The sequence below is a fragment of the Channa argus genome, chromosome 7 (genome assembly GCF_033026475.1).
Source record: "Channa argus isolate prfri chromosome 7, Channa argus male v1.0, whole genome shotgun sequence".
Classification (NCBI taxonomy): domain Eukaryota; kingdom Metazoa; phylum Chordata; class Actinopteri; order Anabantiformes; family Channidae; genus Channa; species Channa argus.
This window is the reverse complement of record NC_090203.1, coordinates 20,456,847-20,475,835: the sequence shown is the minus strand read 5'-3', so window position 1 is coordinate 20,475,835 and position 18,989 is coordinate 20,456,847. Positions and strand designations below refer to the sequence as shown.

Sequence of the window (18,989 nt, the reverse complement as noted above, 5' to 3'; positions counted from 1 at the left end):
AGAGGAGTGCAGGAGGCGGCCAAGCCTAAAGTTAACCCGAACAAGAACAGAAGTTTTATTATATAAAGTTATGGAACAGTAAAAATTTATAGCTTAACCAATTTTGGAACTGATAACAAAACCATGGTTAAGACCTTGTTTTCCAGACACTCCAGTTGAATTTACAATCAAAAGGCTTCTCTGACTCTTTCTATGGGTCCACGAAGGCTCACGGCCACCCTGCTGACCTTGTGAAAAGATAAAGGGAGAGAGCAGACAAAAGACAAACAGAACAAGCATAAGGGAACTTAATGATTATCTTTGGCCCCTGGATAATGTACCTGTACTTGGAGGGCTTCAGCCCTTTGTGGGAGTATTGATCTTCTGCATGTGTGTAAGCAGAGAAACTTTCTGCTGTAGGGCTGAGTCAAGACCGAGGCCTTCGTCTCATCAGTCGCCTGAGTCCGTGGATCCAGTCACCACCACACTGCCTCTCATGGTTTTTGTTCACACTGTAAGCGTGATAACTGCCTCTTCTCGTCACGCCCTGTCTGGTTATCAGTTTGAAACCTTGCATAACAAGATTTTATTTAACGTTTTATGGCAGCAGTGTTGAAGACGATAAACCCATCGAGACTCAGTTTACCACCTCATAACTCCTCCACTATGTGAAATCTAAAGGCCCTGCAAGATCTGTGTCTGATTGTAAGGCCATTGGATGTGGGAGAGAGAAGGAAAGAGGCAGGCATTTGTTTTACCACACAGGCACCTACAGTCTGGCGCAAGGGACCAAAGCGAACCCAGCTCCGCCCCGGATCGACCAAACCTCAGGAGGATTTGGCAGACTGGTGGGATTTATGCCAGATTCTGTCTGAAGCCAGTCTGGTTCTGTGGTGAATCCATGGTGCTGCGGATTCACTGTCTGCGAACCATCTGCTGCAAAGTCTCTGCTCCTGTTAAAAATGACGCACAGAGCAAACGGTGATTGCCTCAAATCCGTTCTGGAGGAAGCTCAACCGCCGTGTCTGTAGCGCACGCCGCGTTGAAACACCAAACGATTCCGGCTTCTGGCACTCTTTGCATACAAGCGAGCGGTTAATGCGTGTGCATGTGTATAAGCGTGTGGCACACAATTTTGGTGTTTATACTCACTGAGCCAAGAGGTTTAAGCTCTGGCGAAAGATGCCATTCACTTGTGAGCATTTTAGTTATGCACTCAGCATGATCACATCAGAGTCTGGCCTGTGTTTGGCTTGGAGAGTTGACATCTAAACACAGTTTTGGAAGTGTTTTTGTCAGATGTAGCCTTACCATCAGGCTTACTTCTTTTCTTGAACAGACGGATACTTGCGACTACAGGCTAATTGATGGAGCATGTTCTTGTTGCTCAGCAGAAGAACTCATGGTGCAGTTTGTCCGAGGCAAATAACAACACAGTACTTTGAACTGTACCCATAGCACTTGAGAAACGAGGTTTGCACTTGTGTTCCTTCATGTGCTTATTATTCCAATTAATGTTCACCGGCCGTGCTTTAAGGGAAGGCGGGACTTTTGGACCGGAGAGCTGGTGCACAGATGACAAATTCCTGCCACAGTGGAATGACGGCTGGTGATTAACAGTGATCTCCGGCCTGGGTAATATCACGGACAATCCGGTTAAGTTCTTCCCGCCAGCGGGAGAGGAATGGGAAGCGTTTTCCCAGGACAGAAGGAGAGCACTAATTGGCAGCCACCCTGTCATAGTAATTATGTGTGCCTCACACCACAGCCTGTTGTGACTAGGGGAGCCACTGCTTAATCTTCATTTAATAAGCCTGCTCAACAGGGGCTGACACAGTAGCTGGTGAGAGGGGCCTCCGAAGTCTCCTGCCTCCTTTGGACAGCATGGACGGCCTAGCTCCAGACACTGGGCATGGGTTGGGGTCTAACTGGGATGAGCCCTCCCACCATCACCAACACCCACCTCTAACGCTTGCAACCTTCCGTAATTAAATTAAATGCTGCCCAAAGCTAGTTGTGAATAAACTCGGAAACACATAAAAACATCATGAGGATTTCCTCTTTCTGCACACGCGACTGTGAAACTGAGATGCCGCAGAGGCCCCTTTGAAGCTCTGCACTGTGTTGTAGTGAATAATCATACGACTGAAGAGCGAAAAGACACATTGACCTGTCAGTGACTTGCAGGTCACCAGCAATCGCAGTGCCAGTGGTAGTTATGGTCACTGCTGCGGTCACAGTCACAAATTACCACAAGTTCTGTTTCATCAACCCATTTTTGCAAATCTCTTCTGTATATTCTTTTTTTTTTTCTTGCTCTCGCTGCATTTATTTTTTAGATCTCCTAACCAGATGAAAATTAATTATCTAAGCTCGTGTCTGGACAGGCGATCAACACTTCAGCATGTGCTGATGGTCTCAAATCAAACTTACTGGTTTATTTTTTTTGCCTCTTATGCAGTTTAATGGTGTTAAATCTTCCATCAGAGAAAGTCATAATCAGTAGTCTCTGAGACTAGGTGGCCCTGGGTACAGTCCTTGTTTTGGTATTTTGGAGAGGGGGGGGGGGTCTCTGATTAACTTCCCACTAAGTGCCCCAGCTCTCTGACCAAAATAAATATGGCTGCTGTCATTTTGTCAGCAACTGTCTTCAGAGAGCAATATTTGAAACCCCCCATGATCCTGCTGGCTTTTATATGGAGAATCCATCGTCATACCACAAGCATGAGCCATAAACATGTGGAGGCCTTTCAAAGACCATGGGGTGGAGGGATGGAAGGAGGGAGGTGGAAGAGGAGGGGTCAGCCGTGCTCACTGGGGCTCCATATTCCACATTATTGTCATCTGGTCTTTTCCAAGCAGGAAGAAAGAGGAGGGGTGCAAGTTTTTTTTTTTCTCACACTCTTTGGCTCAGTTGAGTTGCGGTTTTGCTGAACTGCCTATCATAGAGTTGTGTACACACATTAGATACAGTCATCCTCTCAACTGTTTGACTTGCTTACTTTAGAATATGCACTAGTAGTAGTGTTTTTCCTATAAAGTCAAGCGAGTAGATGTGCATTTTCATGTTGCGGAGATAAAAGTGAATTTCTACACTCACCCACGACCGCAACCTGTAAAGTTTTATGAGAGAATGGCCTAAATCAGTCATTTTCAAGTTTGCAAATCAGTATAACTTTGCACATGTTGTTCAGAGCGTGCCTTTGCTGAGGAGGAGCGACAGAATGTTGGTTACAAGGCTTCCGTTGTCGTCTTCGAGCAGGGGAAATGAGGCATATGGGCTGACATCAACAGTCCCATCAAAAACAGACGTACACAAACAAACAAAGTGGCAGCAAACTGGAGGGGTAAAGAAGGAAAAGGAGGAGGAGCGGGAGGAGGGGCAGATACTGTACAGAAGTAGAACATTTTCATGTTCTCATGCCCTACACACAGCAGCTATTTCCCCCCGCTGTGCAGTATGTGGGATGATATTGCCCATGACTCGGCCGGGGCTGTAAAGCAAACCATCGGTGAACATTCCCTCGACAGGCAATTTGTGCTGTTACACCCTGTGATTTTTTTTTACAGCAGGTGAGACACGGTCTGTGTCTTTACAGGGATGGATAGGAACAGCTTGTGATGAGACTCTTTTTTTGTTGTTGTTGTTGTTTTATAAAATACCTTATACCAGCCAGAGATGTCCACGTGTGATAGAACAGAGGTTTGCCGATTGTTTCCTACGTGTATATCAGAAGGCTTAACAGAGATGTGGACACAGTGAAGCTTTTACAGGACATCTTCAGGGGTGGTAATCTGTAAAACCTGATTTTGAACCTGCTTACCCTGCTTTAGAAAATGTTGTTAATATGGATTTGTAGTGCGCCATGATGGGCCAAAAGTAGTTTAAGGGCCTTCCCCACACTAACAGGAGTAAGATTCAAGCAAAACATACAATTTTGTACTTTATTGAAGGTTTTTGAAACAGGGAAATGGTCAAATTTAATGATATAAAATCCAGCCACGAAGCAGCATCTGTTTTCTGCTTCAGTCCAGTCCAAACATATCTGTTCATACTGTGTCAGTCTAACCCTTGTTTCAAGTAGGCTCCTGTATCAGAGTTTGTCACCTCATATTTTACCAATCCGAGCTGGTCAGAGCGGGATCTGTCTGATGGACCTGCATCCCTGCACCTCCTCTCTCTGTCTGCCAGACCTCCAGTCCGGCACTGCTGCCAGCTCTCCTGTGAGCCGCAAACACTTTCATCTGCACTGCTACACCACACCAGGCAGATGAGGATACATACGCACGCACACATTTATACGGCCAGAGTGTGAGAAACACGTAATAGACACCGACACACAATAAAAGAGACCTCACAGGATGAAGTCACCGCATTATCTACTCTTTTCCCCCCGTCCGTGTTTCCACTCTTATTTTCTGTCTCATGCTCCAATGTCACTCTTTCACTCATATATCACATATCACAGTGCGCGGCTGTCTAAGGAACAATGTGCATGCCACAGTAGAGGGATGTGTTCGCGTGGCACACATTGTTCGAAGCAGCACTATGCTCACTGGAGTCCTTCCTCTCCAGTGGTCTGGCTGAAGGAGGAAAAAAAGGAAGGCGAGGAGCCGAATGGGGTAGTCTCAAAACATCTGGTGCACAGTTGCACTGGCTCGGTCACCAGAAGCCCCTCTCTTCTCGTCTTCTCTCCACTCCAAACCTCCTCTCGTCTTTTCACCCTCCTCTCTCTGCTCCTCTCTCTCTCTCTCTTGCTCTCTCACTCTCCATCTTTGGCGGGCATCTTTACTGAGACATCACAGCTTTTAATTACAGCTAGTGATTCAGAGAGAGCCTTCTGACCCACTCATGGCCATGAGTGGACCCAGTCTACAGACACGCAGACACAACAAAGCAGCAAGTATAGGCCTGCTGGCCCTCGGCTGTGTGTACATCTGTGTGTCTGGGGTTTTTTTTCTTGTGAACAGTGACAAAAACAGGCTAAAGCCATTATAGTGGTAAGTAGAGGCCAGGACCAACATAACACGGCTGTGGAGCACTACACTCTCTTTGACTCAATGATGTCATAGGGTTTGACCTTGAAGGTGCAAACACATTATCACAAGTTTATTACCTGGAAAGGTTTTTTTCACTGCGCAAAAGCGGCTGCCTGAGATTACCAATGAGTTGAGAGACATGCATATTTATACATTCTTTAACAACATTTAAACCTATATAAATGTATTCTTTTTGTCACTTGTGGTTCAACAAAGTATGTTCCTTTAAATGATCTTCAGACTGCATATGACGAAATTAAATCAATGTAGAAATATTCTATCTTGAAAAAAAATAAGCTTTAGCATAAGGCTTCATGGTGTTCATTATCATCAAATGTAAAATGTTTTAATTTAAATTTCATCAAGATCAAAAGTAACCATCCATGAGAAATGTATAGGTGAGGAGAGTTTAGGATTTCATCAATACAATAGAAAGACTTCCGTTCCCAGATCCTGCACATGTGTGCATCATGCACACGGTTTTCCCTCCCTGCTTGGTTATGAAGAGGCGAGCCTCAGTCAAAAGCCTTAGAGAGGACCATCTCTGCCCCTCTGCCAGTGCTGGTATGTGAGCTTGTGTCACAGGATGCATTGATAACACCTCACCAACATGAGATAAGTTATCGAGCAAATCTATAATCAAAAAATTCTAATTCAAAAATGAAGTCCTGTAGTCATGATGCTGTTGAGTTACTAAAAAGCTATAAGACAGCATTGAGTGGAAATCATTTATTAAGTTTAAGATTTTATAAATAGTTACAGGTTATCGCTCTGTCAATTTTTCTTGGGTTTACAAAAGTTGGTAACAAATAAATAAAGTAATGTGGGAAATTACTGTAATTAGTGGCAGTTTACATTCTTCAGCTGATTCTTGGTTGGGCTCATCAGGGCAGCTTTTAGTTATACACTAAGTCACAAAGGTTTGACTTAGTTTAGGTATAACAATCCCCCTTATACCTACAATTCAAAGTACAAAACACAACGAATCCCTAAGGAAACGGTCAGGAAATGATTGAGTGGTTTGTGTCATGAAACTCAAACCGTTCCAGGTACCATATCAAATTCATTCCAACATAAATGCTCCCTCCCACTCTGTGGTAAGGTACAGGACCGTGATTCCAGCAGGCCTTGAGGCAGTTCTTTCAGATCATTGAGGGCATAAGTCCCCCTTTGATTTGACTTATTTCTCTTTCCTCTGCTGCATCTCCGATGCTGCTGCCTTTTGGAGCACACAAACCTGTTCACTGCAAAGGTTAGAACCTGAAATGATCAGTGAAATTGCACTGTAATCATACGGAGCTAAAAACAACAAGCAAATGTCTGCCATATGCCTCAGAGCCCTCTGTTTCTGTTTTATTGAGTTGAAGGGAGATTATTGACAAGAGAGTGAGAGTGGTGCCTGGATTGAGGAGCTGAGTGGCGGTGACTCTTATTGCCTCTGTCTGTGATCAGATCTGTCAGAGCCACTCAGCTGTCTGTCTGCTCTGTGTTTGACAAGTGTTTGATGCTTCACAGGCCTTACAGAGGATCACGTCTTTCCTGAATTGGCTTTACCTCTCTTTCCTGTGCAACAGGAGCTCTGCGAACACATCAAAAAAAAAAAAAACTCCCGCCCTTTCCTCCGCTGTGATCTATTTTTATCAAAAAATATGTGCGGCCTGTTGGGTCATCAGATGAGACTGAATAACAGCGCCCTTAGAGGGTTAGTAGAACAATCAAAGAAAACAAAAAGCGCAGGCCAGACTTGATTCCCTCATCACTGGTCATTGCACGGGCATTGCAGCATGATCCTGATGGCCCCTGTCTCTGTTTTAGTGTCTAAGCCCATCCGACTTAACTTGGCTCCCTGCTCGTTAGGGTCTGGTCCTGTTTTGGGACAGTTGTGCTCCGTGTTCAAACGTGATGGATTTCCTCTTGGAGCTACACGGTAGAAAGAAGGGGCAGTGAAAGGACTTGCAGAAATGAGATATAAAAAAGGAATCATGCTGAACAATTTCCTCCTATATCCCTCTCCATTCCCTTACAGACCCACAGAGACCAGGATGATGAAGGTCAGGTGGAAACAGAGAATGAAAAGTGTATCCGAGTATCTGAAAAACTAAAGCACAGCTTCAAATGCAAACTTTATGAATGACACATGGAGATGCAACATGTGAAAAACTTTCCATTTTTATATGACACATTAGCAGCTGATTTTATCAGCAGAAGTTAACTAATTCATTGAACTAACTCAATTAGGTCGTGACTTTTACAAAGTGGAGAACATTTCCATACAGTAACATTCAGATCTGGCCACAACCACCTGAGAAGTACTGTATACGGGATGTGCTTCTTTATGTGATCTGTAACATTACACACAGTTATTAATACACCATGTTCTCTGGCCTTGGAGGTTACTAAGGCCTGTCAGCTGGTCACTTTATTAATTGTAACTTATTCTGGCTCAGATAAAAACGTCGTTTAATCCATTCGTTACGCATCTGCTGTTGCTGCTTTGGTTTTTAAATGGCTCGTAAAAGCCAAGCTACAAACCCCAACAAAACAAAACTTATTTGCAGAAACCCTCATGCATCCTGCTCTCCTCCTCATAGCTCCACAGGGCAACAGAAAGCCCAAGACTCTTAGCGCACCTTATTGCACGCTCCCCCATGGCTGTGTTAACAACCATTTTATTCCTCTCCATAAAGTGGGGAGGGGTGCTGTAATGTAGAGGGATTGTGCGTGAAGACCTAGAGGCTCATGGGAGGTGGCTGAGCCGTGTAAACCACCTCTTTACCTAGGGGCCTAGATTTATATTGTACTCAGTAGATCCTGGAAAAGCAGATTTCAGCTCCTCCTAAATGTTCCAAATATTTCTACAACAGCAGTGTGAAGAGGTCACCCCCACTCCTCAATGTGCTTTTCTTGTATGTATGAGGGCACTTTGAAAAGTGCACAGTTCCTGCTGCAGCAGTGATGTTTTACACAGAAAAGGAGAAGATTTGGGAGTTGCTCTGAAGTCAATATGTTTTTCAGAGGATACCAAGCTTGATTTTCTGTAAAACTGAAAAGGCAAAGTGTGTAAAAGTGTAAAAGTACACTAAAGTGAGCTGCCAAGTCCAGTCCTATTAACTTTGACTTCATAATGGCAAAGCAAAGATAATGAAGTATCCTCCGCTACAGTGGCGAGTGATGCATCATGTCAAAAGAGGGAAATGTAGATGACAGTTATATCAGAGGAGCTTAAGAGCAGCTTGTTATCAAGGATTGAATAGAACAAATAAATCCATGGTGGATCTCGTGTCTGTTGAAAATGATTCACTTCATCTGCTCACTGCAATACACTTATCGGAAACTATGATGGATGACTATCATAACTCTGCAAGACGCTTCCTGCTTTATATCACAGCGTGTGGGAATTATAAGATGGATCAAAGCCTTTATAGAGATCACATCGGAGAGCAGAAGGCATTGAAATCAAAGTGGAGTGCTATGGCCTTTTCTGTCTTTGAGTAAAGGCAAACACATCTGCAGTGACTTCTCAGTTAGAGTGATGGATTTGCTGGTCTACGTCCCATCAGGTTTCCTGATCTTTGGAACCGCGGTCACATTCGAAACCACCCCTGCATATGCTGCCGCTATCTTCAGCTCGCTCTGCCTCGCCCCCACGCACACAACAAAACAAAAACAAACAGCACCACACCAGCAGCAAGCCTTCAGGAACGTCGGCGCAGGGCCTCCCTTTGATAAGTCGGAGCTTTATATTTTTCTCATCAGAAATGAAACACAACATTAAGTCATTCATTAAAGCCAACTAAAGCTAATTATCCCTCATTTACCCAAGTGCCCCCGGGGCAGGAGAGCCCCATACTTAGGCCCAGATGTGTCAATGAGTCAGTCAGGAGATAGCAGACCGCAGAGGGGGCTGCTCAATTCTCTCGGAGTCCTGCGGTTTCCAAGCGCATCAGACTCAGCGGGCCAGTCGTGATGCCTGATCACTGGCTGACGTTACCATCGTGACACAGTGGGCTGTGCAAAGCATGGTCCCATTTAGTGGAAACAAAAAGGCCATGATGATCAGTTATACGACTTAATTCAAATCTGCTAAAAGAACAGTGACTATCAAGAGCGAGTCATGTAAACAGCAGGCTTCTATTCATCAGTGTACATGCAGATTTATGCTTTAAAGCTCAACTACAACTCTTTATATTCTGGCAGCTCCAAGTGGAAGTGGGAAAACCGTAAGAGCTGGCAGTATGTCACAGCCCAGAAACCATATAACGTCATACAACTTAACTCCTCAGACCTAATTTCTTCCTCTCTGTGTCTGGTAGCCCCACCAGAAATTTAGAAATAATGGCTGAACCGCTTCACCAATGGGATGATGAAGTCTGTCCCTTGTTGCTGAAACCAGTTCTCTCAGGATGAGGCATCTGCCCATTGCAGTGCAGGACACCTCCTTATACCTCCTCTTTACACATTTTTACAGATTCATGTGAAACGCGTGTCTTTGTGTGTTGAAGAAGTTGTTAGATTTATTTTAATAAGGAAAAAAAAGACACCAGTGATGAGCTGCTATTTCCTACTCACCTTGCAATTTAGACTAAAATGCCTGCTGCGTATAAATCTTGTCTAGTGCAGCTTTACACCAATAAAAATTCTACACTTTAACGCAGTAAAGTTGCAGTAGCCACCTATGACAGTTCAGCAAAGGTCAGTAGTAAAGTTTGCATTTCAAGCTAGCAACTGAGGCAATTAAAATGTATTTTTGAATTCATATTTTTAGCAGGTTTCAACATCATCTACTGAGCAGTAAAGTGAGCAGTAAAGTATTTATTAGTAATACATTACAGTGATGTGATATATTTTTAATCATGCTCTGTTAGGGAGGTGGGAAAGAGAAGTAATGCACCTCCTGGCCTCAGAAACGGTCTCTTTATTGGAGATGGCAGCGTAGAAAAACATCACATCTGTGTGGACTGATGAGGTTATTTTTTTTAACAGCTTTTTCCTTTGGAGGTTAGGGTTAGGGTCCCTCCACCCTTTTCTGCAGTTGTATCTGACTAGCTACCAACAGTTTATCTTAAAGACATAAGAGCAGTGACTTACAAAAGCATTTTAATTACCCTTTTTTTGGGGGGGGGGGATTTGTTAAATTTGGCCTTGCGATGACAGCACATTTACTGTACCTGCACGTAGCACTGTAATAATCCTTCACAATTGATGTAATTACCCTTTCATGAGTAATTATTAAAGAGCACTTTCCTTCGACTTGTCTAAAATCATCTTATTGCTAAACAAATCCAGTGTTGACATCCTGGCATCAGAGTGGATCTTAGAAGCCTATGAAATCGTGCCCCAAGTTTCCAACTTGGAAATCTGACATAAGGGTTCCTTCCACTGCATTTTTCCTAAAATAGCAGGAAGTAATTCCTAACTTTCCAAAGTTTCTGAGGCACAGCCTACGTGTGAAAGGGAAGGTGTTGCAGTGGAAATAACTCTGGAAAGCCAGAACTTTCTTCTGAGTTCTTTGGAAGCTGGCCTACTTTAACATCTGTCATTGAGGGTTTACACTTGATAACCTACCTTGGAGAGCTGGAGCCAGCGGTGGTATCCCAACCAGTACGTGGGAACAGTTACCATATTGTGAAAAGCAGCCGAGCAAGTCTTTGAACTCTAACGGAGATGAAATCGAACGCATTTGCTCTGTACTCTTCCCCGGCCGGTTGTGGCTGCTTCTTGCTGGTGTGATCAACCTTCTCCAGAGGAGAAAAAAAAACCCCACTGTCTGTACCGTGCACTGGACACATTAATCACCGTGTCAGTCATGCGTGTTTCACCAGGACTTGTCCACTAAGAGACGTTAATCACCGAGTCAGATTTTGGCTTCAACTTACTGTCAGTGAAACGGAGCATCAAGGAGCAGATAGGTGAGCTAACCTGCTTTTTTTAACCTCTTAGCAGATCCTCCACTGGATCGCTGATGAGAAAATAATGACCGACCTAATCCCAACGATGGCTTTTTAAAAACAGAAGACGTATGTTTTAAATCATTCTCGCCTAGCAGTGCGGTGATAGTAAGCAGAGCATGGGGGAAAGGAGAGCAACAGAATGAAAGAGTGAATGAAGGAGTGTGATCCAGAGCAACCTTGTTAGGGCTAAGTGATGCTGTGCAGAGAGCCTCCTGTCAGTTGGTTGGCAAGATGAGCTTCTTGTAAATGATTGTCCTCTCTGTCAAACGGCTGGTTTCTTTTTTCCTACATCTGACGTCTGTGTCTCTGCCGCAGCACTTCCCAGTAGTTTTCTTCTTAAACTGGAGCTTTTTTCACTTACGATCAGCCCTGTGTCTGTTCCAAATTTGTGCTATTTTACACTTAAGCAAAATTTTTCACTTCTTTTCTGCCTCACATGTCAAAGCACCCTTCTACACCATTTCCCTGGAGCCAAACAACAGCAGAAAGCAGCATTAAATGCTTTGGCCCACCTCTGGCCTACGCCTTAATGAACTATGGATCACTTGAGGTCATACAACTGTGTCCCACCTATAAATCAAACTGGAAACTAAGTTGCAGCTGTATAGGGCAGTGTCAGCGTCCGTAACCTTTTCCCAGACAGAGGAGTTGTTGGTGTGTGAGTGAAGAGAGCACTGGCTGGCTACAGATCCTTTCCCCTTCACAGCATTATAAATGTATGTGTGAGGAGGCCCTTAATGGCTGCTAATCCAATTTCTGCCACTGAAATCAAATCTCACTGGCGCCAGTAGTTCTCTCCTTCCCTCACAAATAATGGCCTCCCAGCTTTGGCCTGTTTATGAAAAGGATGAGCCGCCAAATATTCCAGCTTTACCTTCCTTAGGTCCACCCGGCTCTTCTTCAAAGGTGTTTGGACGTTTTTTTTTGATGTGTGTATTTGTTTTTCCCTGTTCCAACCTCCTCCTTCCTCCGCATTCTACGAAAGTCATTAATTGACCGTCTGCGTCGAGTGGAGGGATGGGGTAACAGGAGAGCTAAGGAGAGTTTTCAGCCGTATAGGATCCCATTTACCGTATGTCTTAATGCCTTCTCGAGGTCAGCCATCGATTTTTCTCAAACCGCAAGCAATGGAGATAAGATTAGGCCTTCGATTCCTGCACTGCCGCCAGAGCCGTTACTGGATGAAATCACTGTGCCGACAGTCACTGTTTTGCTCTTTTTTAGCAGCTCACTGTCCCTATAATTGTAGAATGACATATAGATAAGCCACTGTAGGCTAAGGCCTTTTTCTTTAGCTACGAACTCTCCCAAAATCTGCTTAGGGACAAAGGATAAAAAAACCTGATTTCAGAGAAATATGAAACTATTGCATATTGCAAACGTATGCATATTCTCGATTTGGATCCCTTTTTCCAAAACAACGATATTAGCTTTGACACACATGAAGCGAGCTTGGGCTTTGGCTCCCTTCCCATAAGATATAGATTTGACTGATTATCTTCTAGTGCATCAGTTAGACAAGTAGTCATATTGCTGTTCCACAAGGAGATATTATTCTGGAGTGCGAGTCTAATAATACGATACATGTAATAGCGCTTAACTTTTAGATGGACCCTCACCATGCAGTCAGCTCCGTTATTGCTAAGAGCCTCAAATAGCAGCAGAGGGACACAGACGGGGAGAAGGAGAACGATGGGGAAGAGAAAGGAAATGTGGTGGATCTCAACTGGCTGTAGGAGGTTATTGAGGAACGTCCACCACCGTGCGTGCAGAGGAGTTTGATATTTCGCTTGCTGGTTTGGGTGCTGAAAAGATTGGAAATGACACTAAGTATTTCTCAAGCTCACATAGGTGATAAAGAAACTGGTGCACAGGCATATGATTTGCACATTTGCACACACATGCACACACACAGATGCATTGATGCAGGAATACCACAAAGGTCCTTTTTTTCTGACAATGGTAAACAGGCATCCCACCACAGGCTCTGCTTCTGATTCCTAAATACAAAACATTTTGATTTGCTGTTGAGATTTTTGTTTGTTTGTTTGATTTGCTTTTCATTTCAAACCTAAACACAAACGTCAAACTGGCAGAGCGAGAGCGTATCTATGCAGGAAAACTAAACATTGGTGAAATTATGGTTTGCTGTCATGATAGTAAATACAGCCAAAACGGAAAGAAAAGTACAAAATAAGATTATAATTTCTTGATAAATGCCATACGCCTTTGATTCGATCCTTACCATGCCAGTTACTCTACAATGCTAAACAATGAAAGAAAATAATTTGAAACCTACTGTGCCGTCCAAGACATAATTATCTTTACATGCTGTAAGATTTATGAGTTTGTTCTTGGGTTTGAAAGCAATTGAGATGACTTAATCATTTCTTCTCAGGCAAATTAAACGGTTTCCTCTCTGAACCCTGGTAATCAGCTTAAGTGATTACTTTGGTTGTAAATATGAGACGATGAAAACTAGGTGTTAAGAGTGCACAGTGCCCAGAGGAAAGGCTAAATGGGAGATATGATAGACCATCTCACTATGCAGGATTGTATCACATGCTGGGGGAAGGGGCTTATGTGGGGATTGGTTGCCCTCTAGCTGTCAACATTGAGATTGGGTTATGAAATATGGTCTAAAGTTTCTTTTGAACTTCCATCAGTTAGTTTGGAGCATTTGAGCCGAAGCTTGAAACACACTAATAATGTGGGTATGAAGAAGTGTTCGGTTTCTACATTGAAACTGGTGGCTCATAAAAATCCGAACTTGTCAATATCATGTGTCATAATAAAAAAAATATCTTCCATGATGGATAAGGATTTCTGTAGCACAGAGCTGCAGTATAAAGCAGAGCTATCAGTACTCTGGATATTGTACAGTAACAACATCCAGAATGTAGTCATTTATTAGGCTGCAATTTGAAAGCAATGACTGGAAAGCATCAGTGATCAGCTTATGGAGTGTATTTGGTTCCTGCTGCAAGGACTTTGTTTTGTATATTCCCTGTGTAGCATGGTAACTGTCTTGACAGCTGTCATCAACTTGCTTAAGGCACAACAAGGGGGAAAAAAGCATTGGAAACAACTTCCCTGCAAAGTTACAGAGCTGTAACTACAGATGCAATGAAGCTGAGAAAAGGAGGCCTGGCTGCGTAACATAAAAATGTTTTAATGTCTTTTTTTTTTTTCCTTTACAGCTTCATTCTTTTCCCTGGGGGGAAAAAAAAAATCATCCTGTGGTGGGACGGGTTAGATTTAATGTATCTGTGTTTTGCTGGGTGTGTGTCAGGTATTTTTAACTCATAGAAACACAGAAAGATAATTACATCAATACGTCAAGCCACCATAAATCAAGTCCAGAGGTATCACTTTATTTGTAACTGGCTTTCTTTGTGTTGTTTATAGTAAAAGAGCTACAAGCTTCAGCTTTATTCGCTTCATATGTATCTTACAACTTGTTAGTTCTACTAAACAGAAAAAGAAAGGCAGAGAGGAAGGATGGATGTGAATGTCCTAACATTAATCGCAAAACTTTAGAAAGTGTAGCTGTTGTATGTGTCTGTCTTTCTTGCAATTTGGTGTGTAGTCTATATTAAGATTAAAACAGAAAGCATCCAACTTTTTGGATTACAGATCTCCTGCCCAACCAGTAAAACTACTTTTTAACTTTGCTCACACATATTTATTTGTGTTTCAAGCAATTGCTGTAAATGCAGGCTTTTTGGGTTTAAATGCAGCCTTGCATTCAAGGAATGGCCTATGAGGGCCTTGCCCATTACTAAGAATTTAATGCTCCACCATGTACTTCATTGCCATCAAATGTTCTTTCATCTTGAGTTGACTGCACCGAATGTCCTGTTTATCAGGCACCTTGCAACACAGTACACTGATGCCACTATAGGCATTTGGCCTATAGTGGCATCAGTGTACAGAGTGTACGGGGCCTGAGCTTGTGATGGAAGAGATGTGAAAGTTGGTTTGGTGCTGTGTGTGTCCAGGGCTCAGATTGCCAATGTGACTCAAAGTAACAAGATTAGATTAATTGCAGGAAATAGCTCAGAGATGTTTTTGATGTTTGCATGCATCTGTATTATTCGTTGGGAGCCCCTATTACCAAGGCAGTATCTTGATTTCTCATGCATGCTGGCTGAAATGTGGGAATATCTTTAAATCGACCTCACAGTGCAGCTCTGAGAAATGGAATTAGGTCTTTTGAAAAGGTGCTAAAAATTCAGCTGCAATGCAAACACATATATGAAGGCAATTGGACACAATGCCACATTTCACACACTGTTGTCCATGTTTGATGAGAGAGAAAAAGCTTGAACAAGTGCTATAATAACACCCAGAAAGTGCCTGCAAGAACCTGCATTTGAAACATGTTTTTCTGTATGGTTTTCCTGTGCTTCCCCCTCAGTGAACCATAGCGTGGCTTGTTTCTTTGTGCTCTAGATCAGCATCCAGATAGCATCTGATCTTCCAAGCCTCACTCCACTTTTCCCCCCATTAGATTTTCTCTTCGTTTAAATTCCCTCACACTCACTCCCTCTCGCACACATGCATCTTGCACACACACCTCGTTATCTTATTTGTGGCCTTGGCAGCCAGATTGTTGCCTTGTGGTTCAGTAGCCAGAGTTTTTGCTGTCACAGAGAGAGCCGTGGGTGCAGAACCTCCACCACACAAGCTTCCATGAGAACAGGAAGTCGGTTCCCAGCATGCCTTGCCCTTCCCAGTGAAACCTGGGATGGATTAACCTTGGGCTGGTGGACCTTTCCAACTTGGAAAGAGAGTTATGCAACTTCCCATACTTATCTCCCCCACATGAAATGTGTTGAGCTGAACAGACATTTGTTTCAGTCCGGACGTAACGTACCCCCATAGCCCCCATATAGGTTCACTTCTTTGTATAATGTGGCCTTTTTTTTTTACTGGCAAAAAGCATAACTTGTAAGACATCACTGTAGAGCTTTAGAATCCTTATATACCATAAATTCTTTATAAGGTTGTATTCCTATTCAATTGCTTTTATTAAACGTACCTTTTGGAGAGTGTGATCAACTCAAAAAGTAAATCCCAAATGTTGCATTCAATGCAGCCCACAACAAGCTGGATGAGCTCACACAATCCATCCGAGTCTGTCCCTGACTTTGCTTTCACATACTGTACTGTTTTACAGTAAAATCAATAGAATGGGTCTGTTGCTTGAAAAACAATCCTCTCAATATGTTGCATCATTCCATAAGTGGTGGTTTTCGAGATAAATTCTGAACAGGTAGAAATGTAACATTTCACTGAAGACGCAAGTGTGTGTGCAGACAGCACCACGGCTCCTCATCTGGTGCACTGAAATGTGCTTAGTACAGCACCACACTACTGCCAACAGTCTTTTTATAGTAAAGCCAGGTCAACAAAGTTATGAGAAGCAACTATTTATTGGTGTGTAGGACAGACCTGCATGAATCTCAGAGCTTCTAGTCAATCTCTTTCTAAGGACTTAGCTATCAGACCACAATTTTGTCATAAAAAGCAGAAAATTTATTGGAGTACAACTTTGTTGGATTATGTGCAGAGGTGAATTAACCTACTATGTGGCCTTGGGGCAAAAATAAAATGAGGCACCCTTATTAGCTGTCCATGCCAACTTTGTCCAGACCTGAAAACCTTGCCCAAGGACCGCTGTACGTTTGCAATTAAGACTGTAGATGACACACAACTTCGATAATATGCCTGATGTAAACTAAATATTCGATTAATGACGAAATAAAAAATACATTCAGTGGCTCAGGGCACCTCTTCAAGACAGGGCCTAACTTCAAGTTAAAATGGGAGAGCTGGCTCAGGGCATTTAACCTTTCCATCCACAATGAATTGCATACATTATTACTAAAGCTCCAAGCTAACTCTTTTTGTCTTTTTATTCCAAGGTGGTTCAGGAAAGCAACGAACCAAAGAACCAAAGAAGAAGAACAAGCAGAGGCTGCGGTTTAGGGCCCAGAACCAGCACAGCGACCACTTGGCGACTGCACGCTCAAGCCAGTGAGGACTGAAACTACCAGTTGAACAAATAAGCGACACGAAGCTGCTAGCCGCTGCTGCACCTGTATTCCGACTGATGACCATCGCGATACCCACCCCTTCCTCACCTGACTCCCAGCCCTCCCCTACATCCCACCCATGCCCAACAGGACACAGCCGATGATTCACAGATCTGTCACTACAAAAGTATATGGCTAACATACGATATAAATATCAACTCACTAAACACATGCTCCATGCCCCTGCCTCACGCTGCTTTTCGCCCTGTTGCAGTGACCAGCCCCCCCCCCCCCCCATTCTTTGCCTTGCCTCGTGGACCTTTACAGTTGGCATTACTGAACTAATTTCCTGTCATTAAAAATGTCATTAACCATCCAGGGTGATGGAAGATGAAGGGGGCAACCAGTGACTGTGGAGGCGGGAGAGCTGGATAGAGGGATGTGGATAGGAGAGGTTAGTGAGGGAGCTGAAAAGCTAAACTGCTCACATAATGGGGAGGGGGTTGAAACAGGAGGGTGGATAAAGAGGCAGAAGAGATTTGGCTGAAGCAAATGATGCTGATGGACAAGAAAACAACATCTTGAACTGAAAGAGACTGTTTTACGTTCCTATATTTATGTCAAAGCTACCCTCTACTTTCCCTCTAAATGGAGACAATTGTTCCCATGTGTGGCCTTTATGTTATGTACATTTTGAGAGTAATATTAAAAAAATTACCATGCATAGTTGCAAAGTATTTTATTCTCAGCACAAACTGTTTACGTTCAGACCGCTTTATGCGCTAACTGTATAGTGTGGATATAAAAAAAGAAGAAATTTAGTTGTTCGACTAGCATGGCAACAGACTCGTGTACATAGTTTATCTAATTATGAAAGCTTATTACTGTATTTTCAGTATTGACTCGTTCACCGTTCTAAATGTTTTAGAGATAAAAAGGTTGTAATACCAAGCTACAGATTAAAATAATGAAAAACAAATAATAAATAGCCGCCACATAGCTATTTCATTTATATGGTATATATTTGATTTATTTATTAATTCTATTTTGTACTTTTTTGTTCGGTAAGAATTTTTGCCTTATACTGTTACTCTTATATGCTGAAATATTCTTTGAGTTCCTTATAACAGTGCATATCTTTAACATGTGGAAAAAGTTTTCTCTGGTGTCACGCTAAATGTTGTATTACGTTTGTTTGACCTCATCTACTGATTTCAATGTTTTAAAGAATAAGGAAAAAAAAGACAAATAAAACTATGCTTTGACATATTCTAGGTTTGAAAATTAGGATCCAGCAAATATATGGTCATAGGACTGCATATGTGTACATTGTGTTTTATTAAAATACATTTCATGTGACTGTAAGAAGCCTTTCATTATTGTCTATGGCTATAATATATGTGGCTAAACTCTGAAACTGCTGTTTCCTTGTCTTACTTCAATGTACAATTATGTGATTTCAAAAACATGTGTGAAATCCATCATGTCACACTGCATGACACGAGGGCCACCTCCAGCCAAAAGATTGGATATGGTCGATTGGGTCTTAACGGCATGACGGCACAGTTTTGGTTTAAAAAATTCACTATGACGTAGCCTCATGAATGCTACCAAACCCGTGCATGTCATTGGTGGCTCATTCATTTTCAACATTGTTTTGTAGCAACATGTTTTTGGTGCTGGCAAGTCCTGTCACTCATCTCAAACACACAAACACCACTGTGATCATCTTTTTATGTGCCGCACATTGCACTTATTCACTTTTATGGTCCTCAAAACATCAAATAAACACATATAAGTGTCTGTTCTGGGCTGGATGGTATATGAGGAAAAAGCAAATGTTTTAAAGCAAGTCATGAATGATTTACCCTGCAGACCATAGTGTGTAATCATTGTCCCAACAGAGGAAAAAAAATCCAATGCACAGTAGCAGATGAATCATCCTCACATATATCATCCTAAAAACACAGGCCCGATA

At 42.7% G+C, this 18,989-nt stretch overlaps 1 protein-coding gene across 1 annotated transcript in view; it reads left to right on the top strand.

The window, feature by feature from the left end:
• Positions 1–18,438, top strand: part of rspo2 (R-spondin 2) — a 55,676-nt gene extending 37,238 nt beyond the window's left edge. The window contains exon 6 of the mRNA XM_067510655.1: positions 16,901–18,438. Coding sequence (XP_067366756.1) covers positions 16,901–17,016 — 116 coding nt within the window. The 3' untranslated portion in view covers positions 17,017–18,438. The remainder of the gene's footprint in view (positions 1–16,900) is intronic.
• The last annotated feature ends 551 nt before the right edge of the window (positions 18,439–18,989 follow it).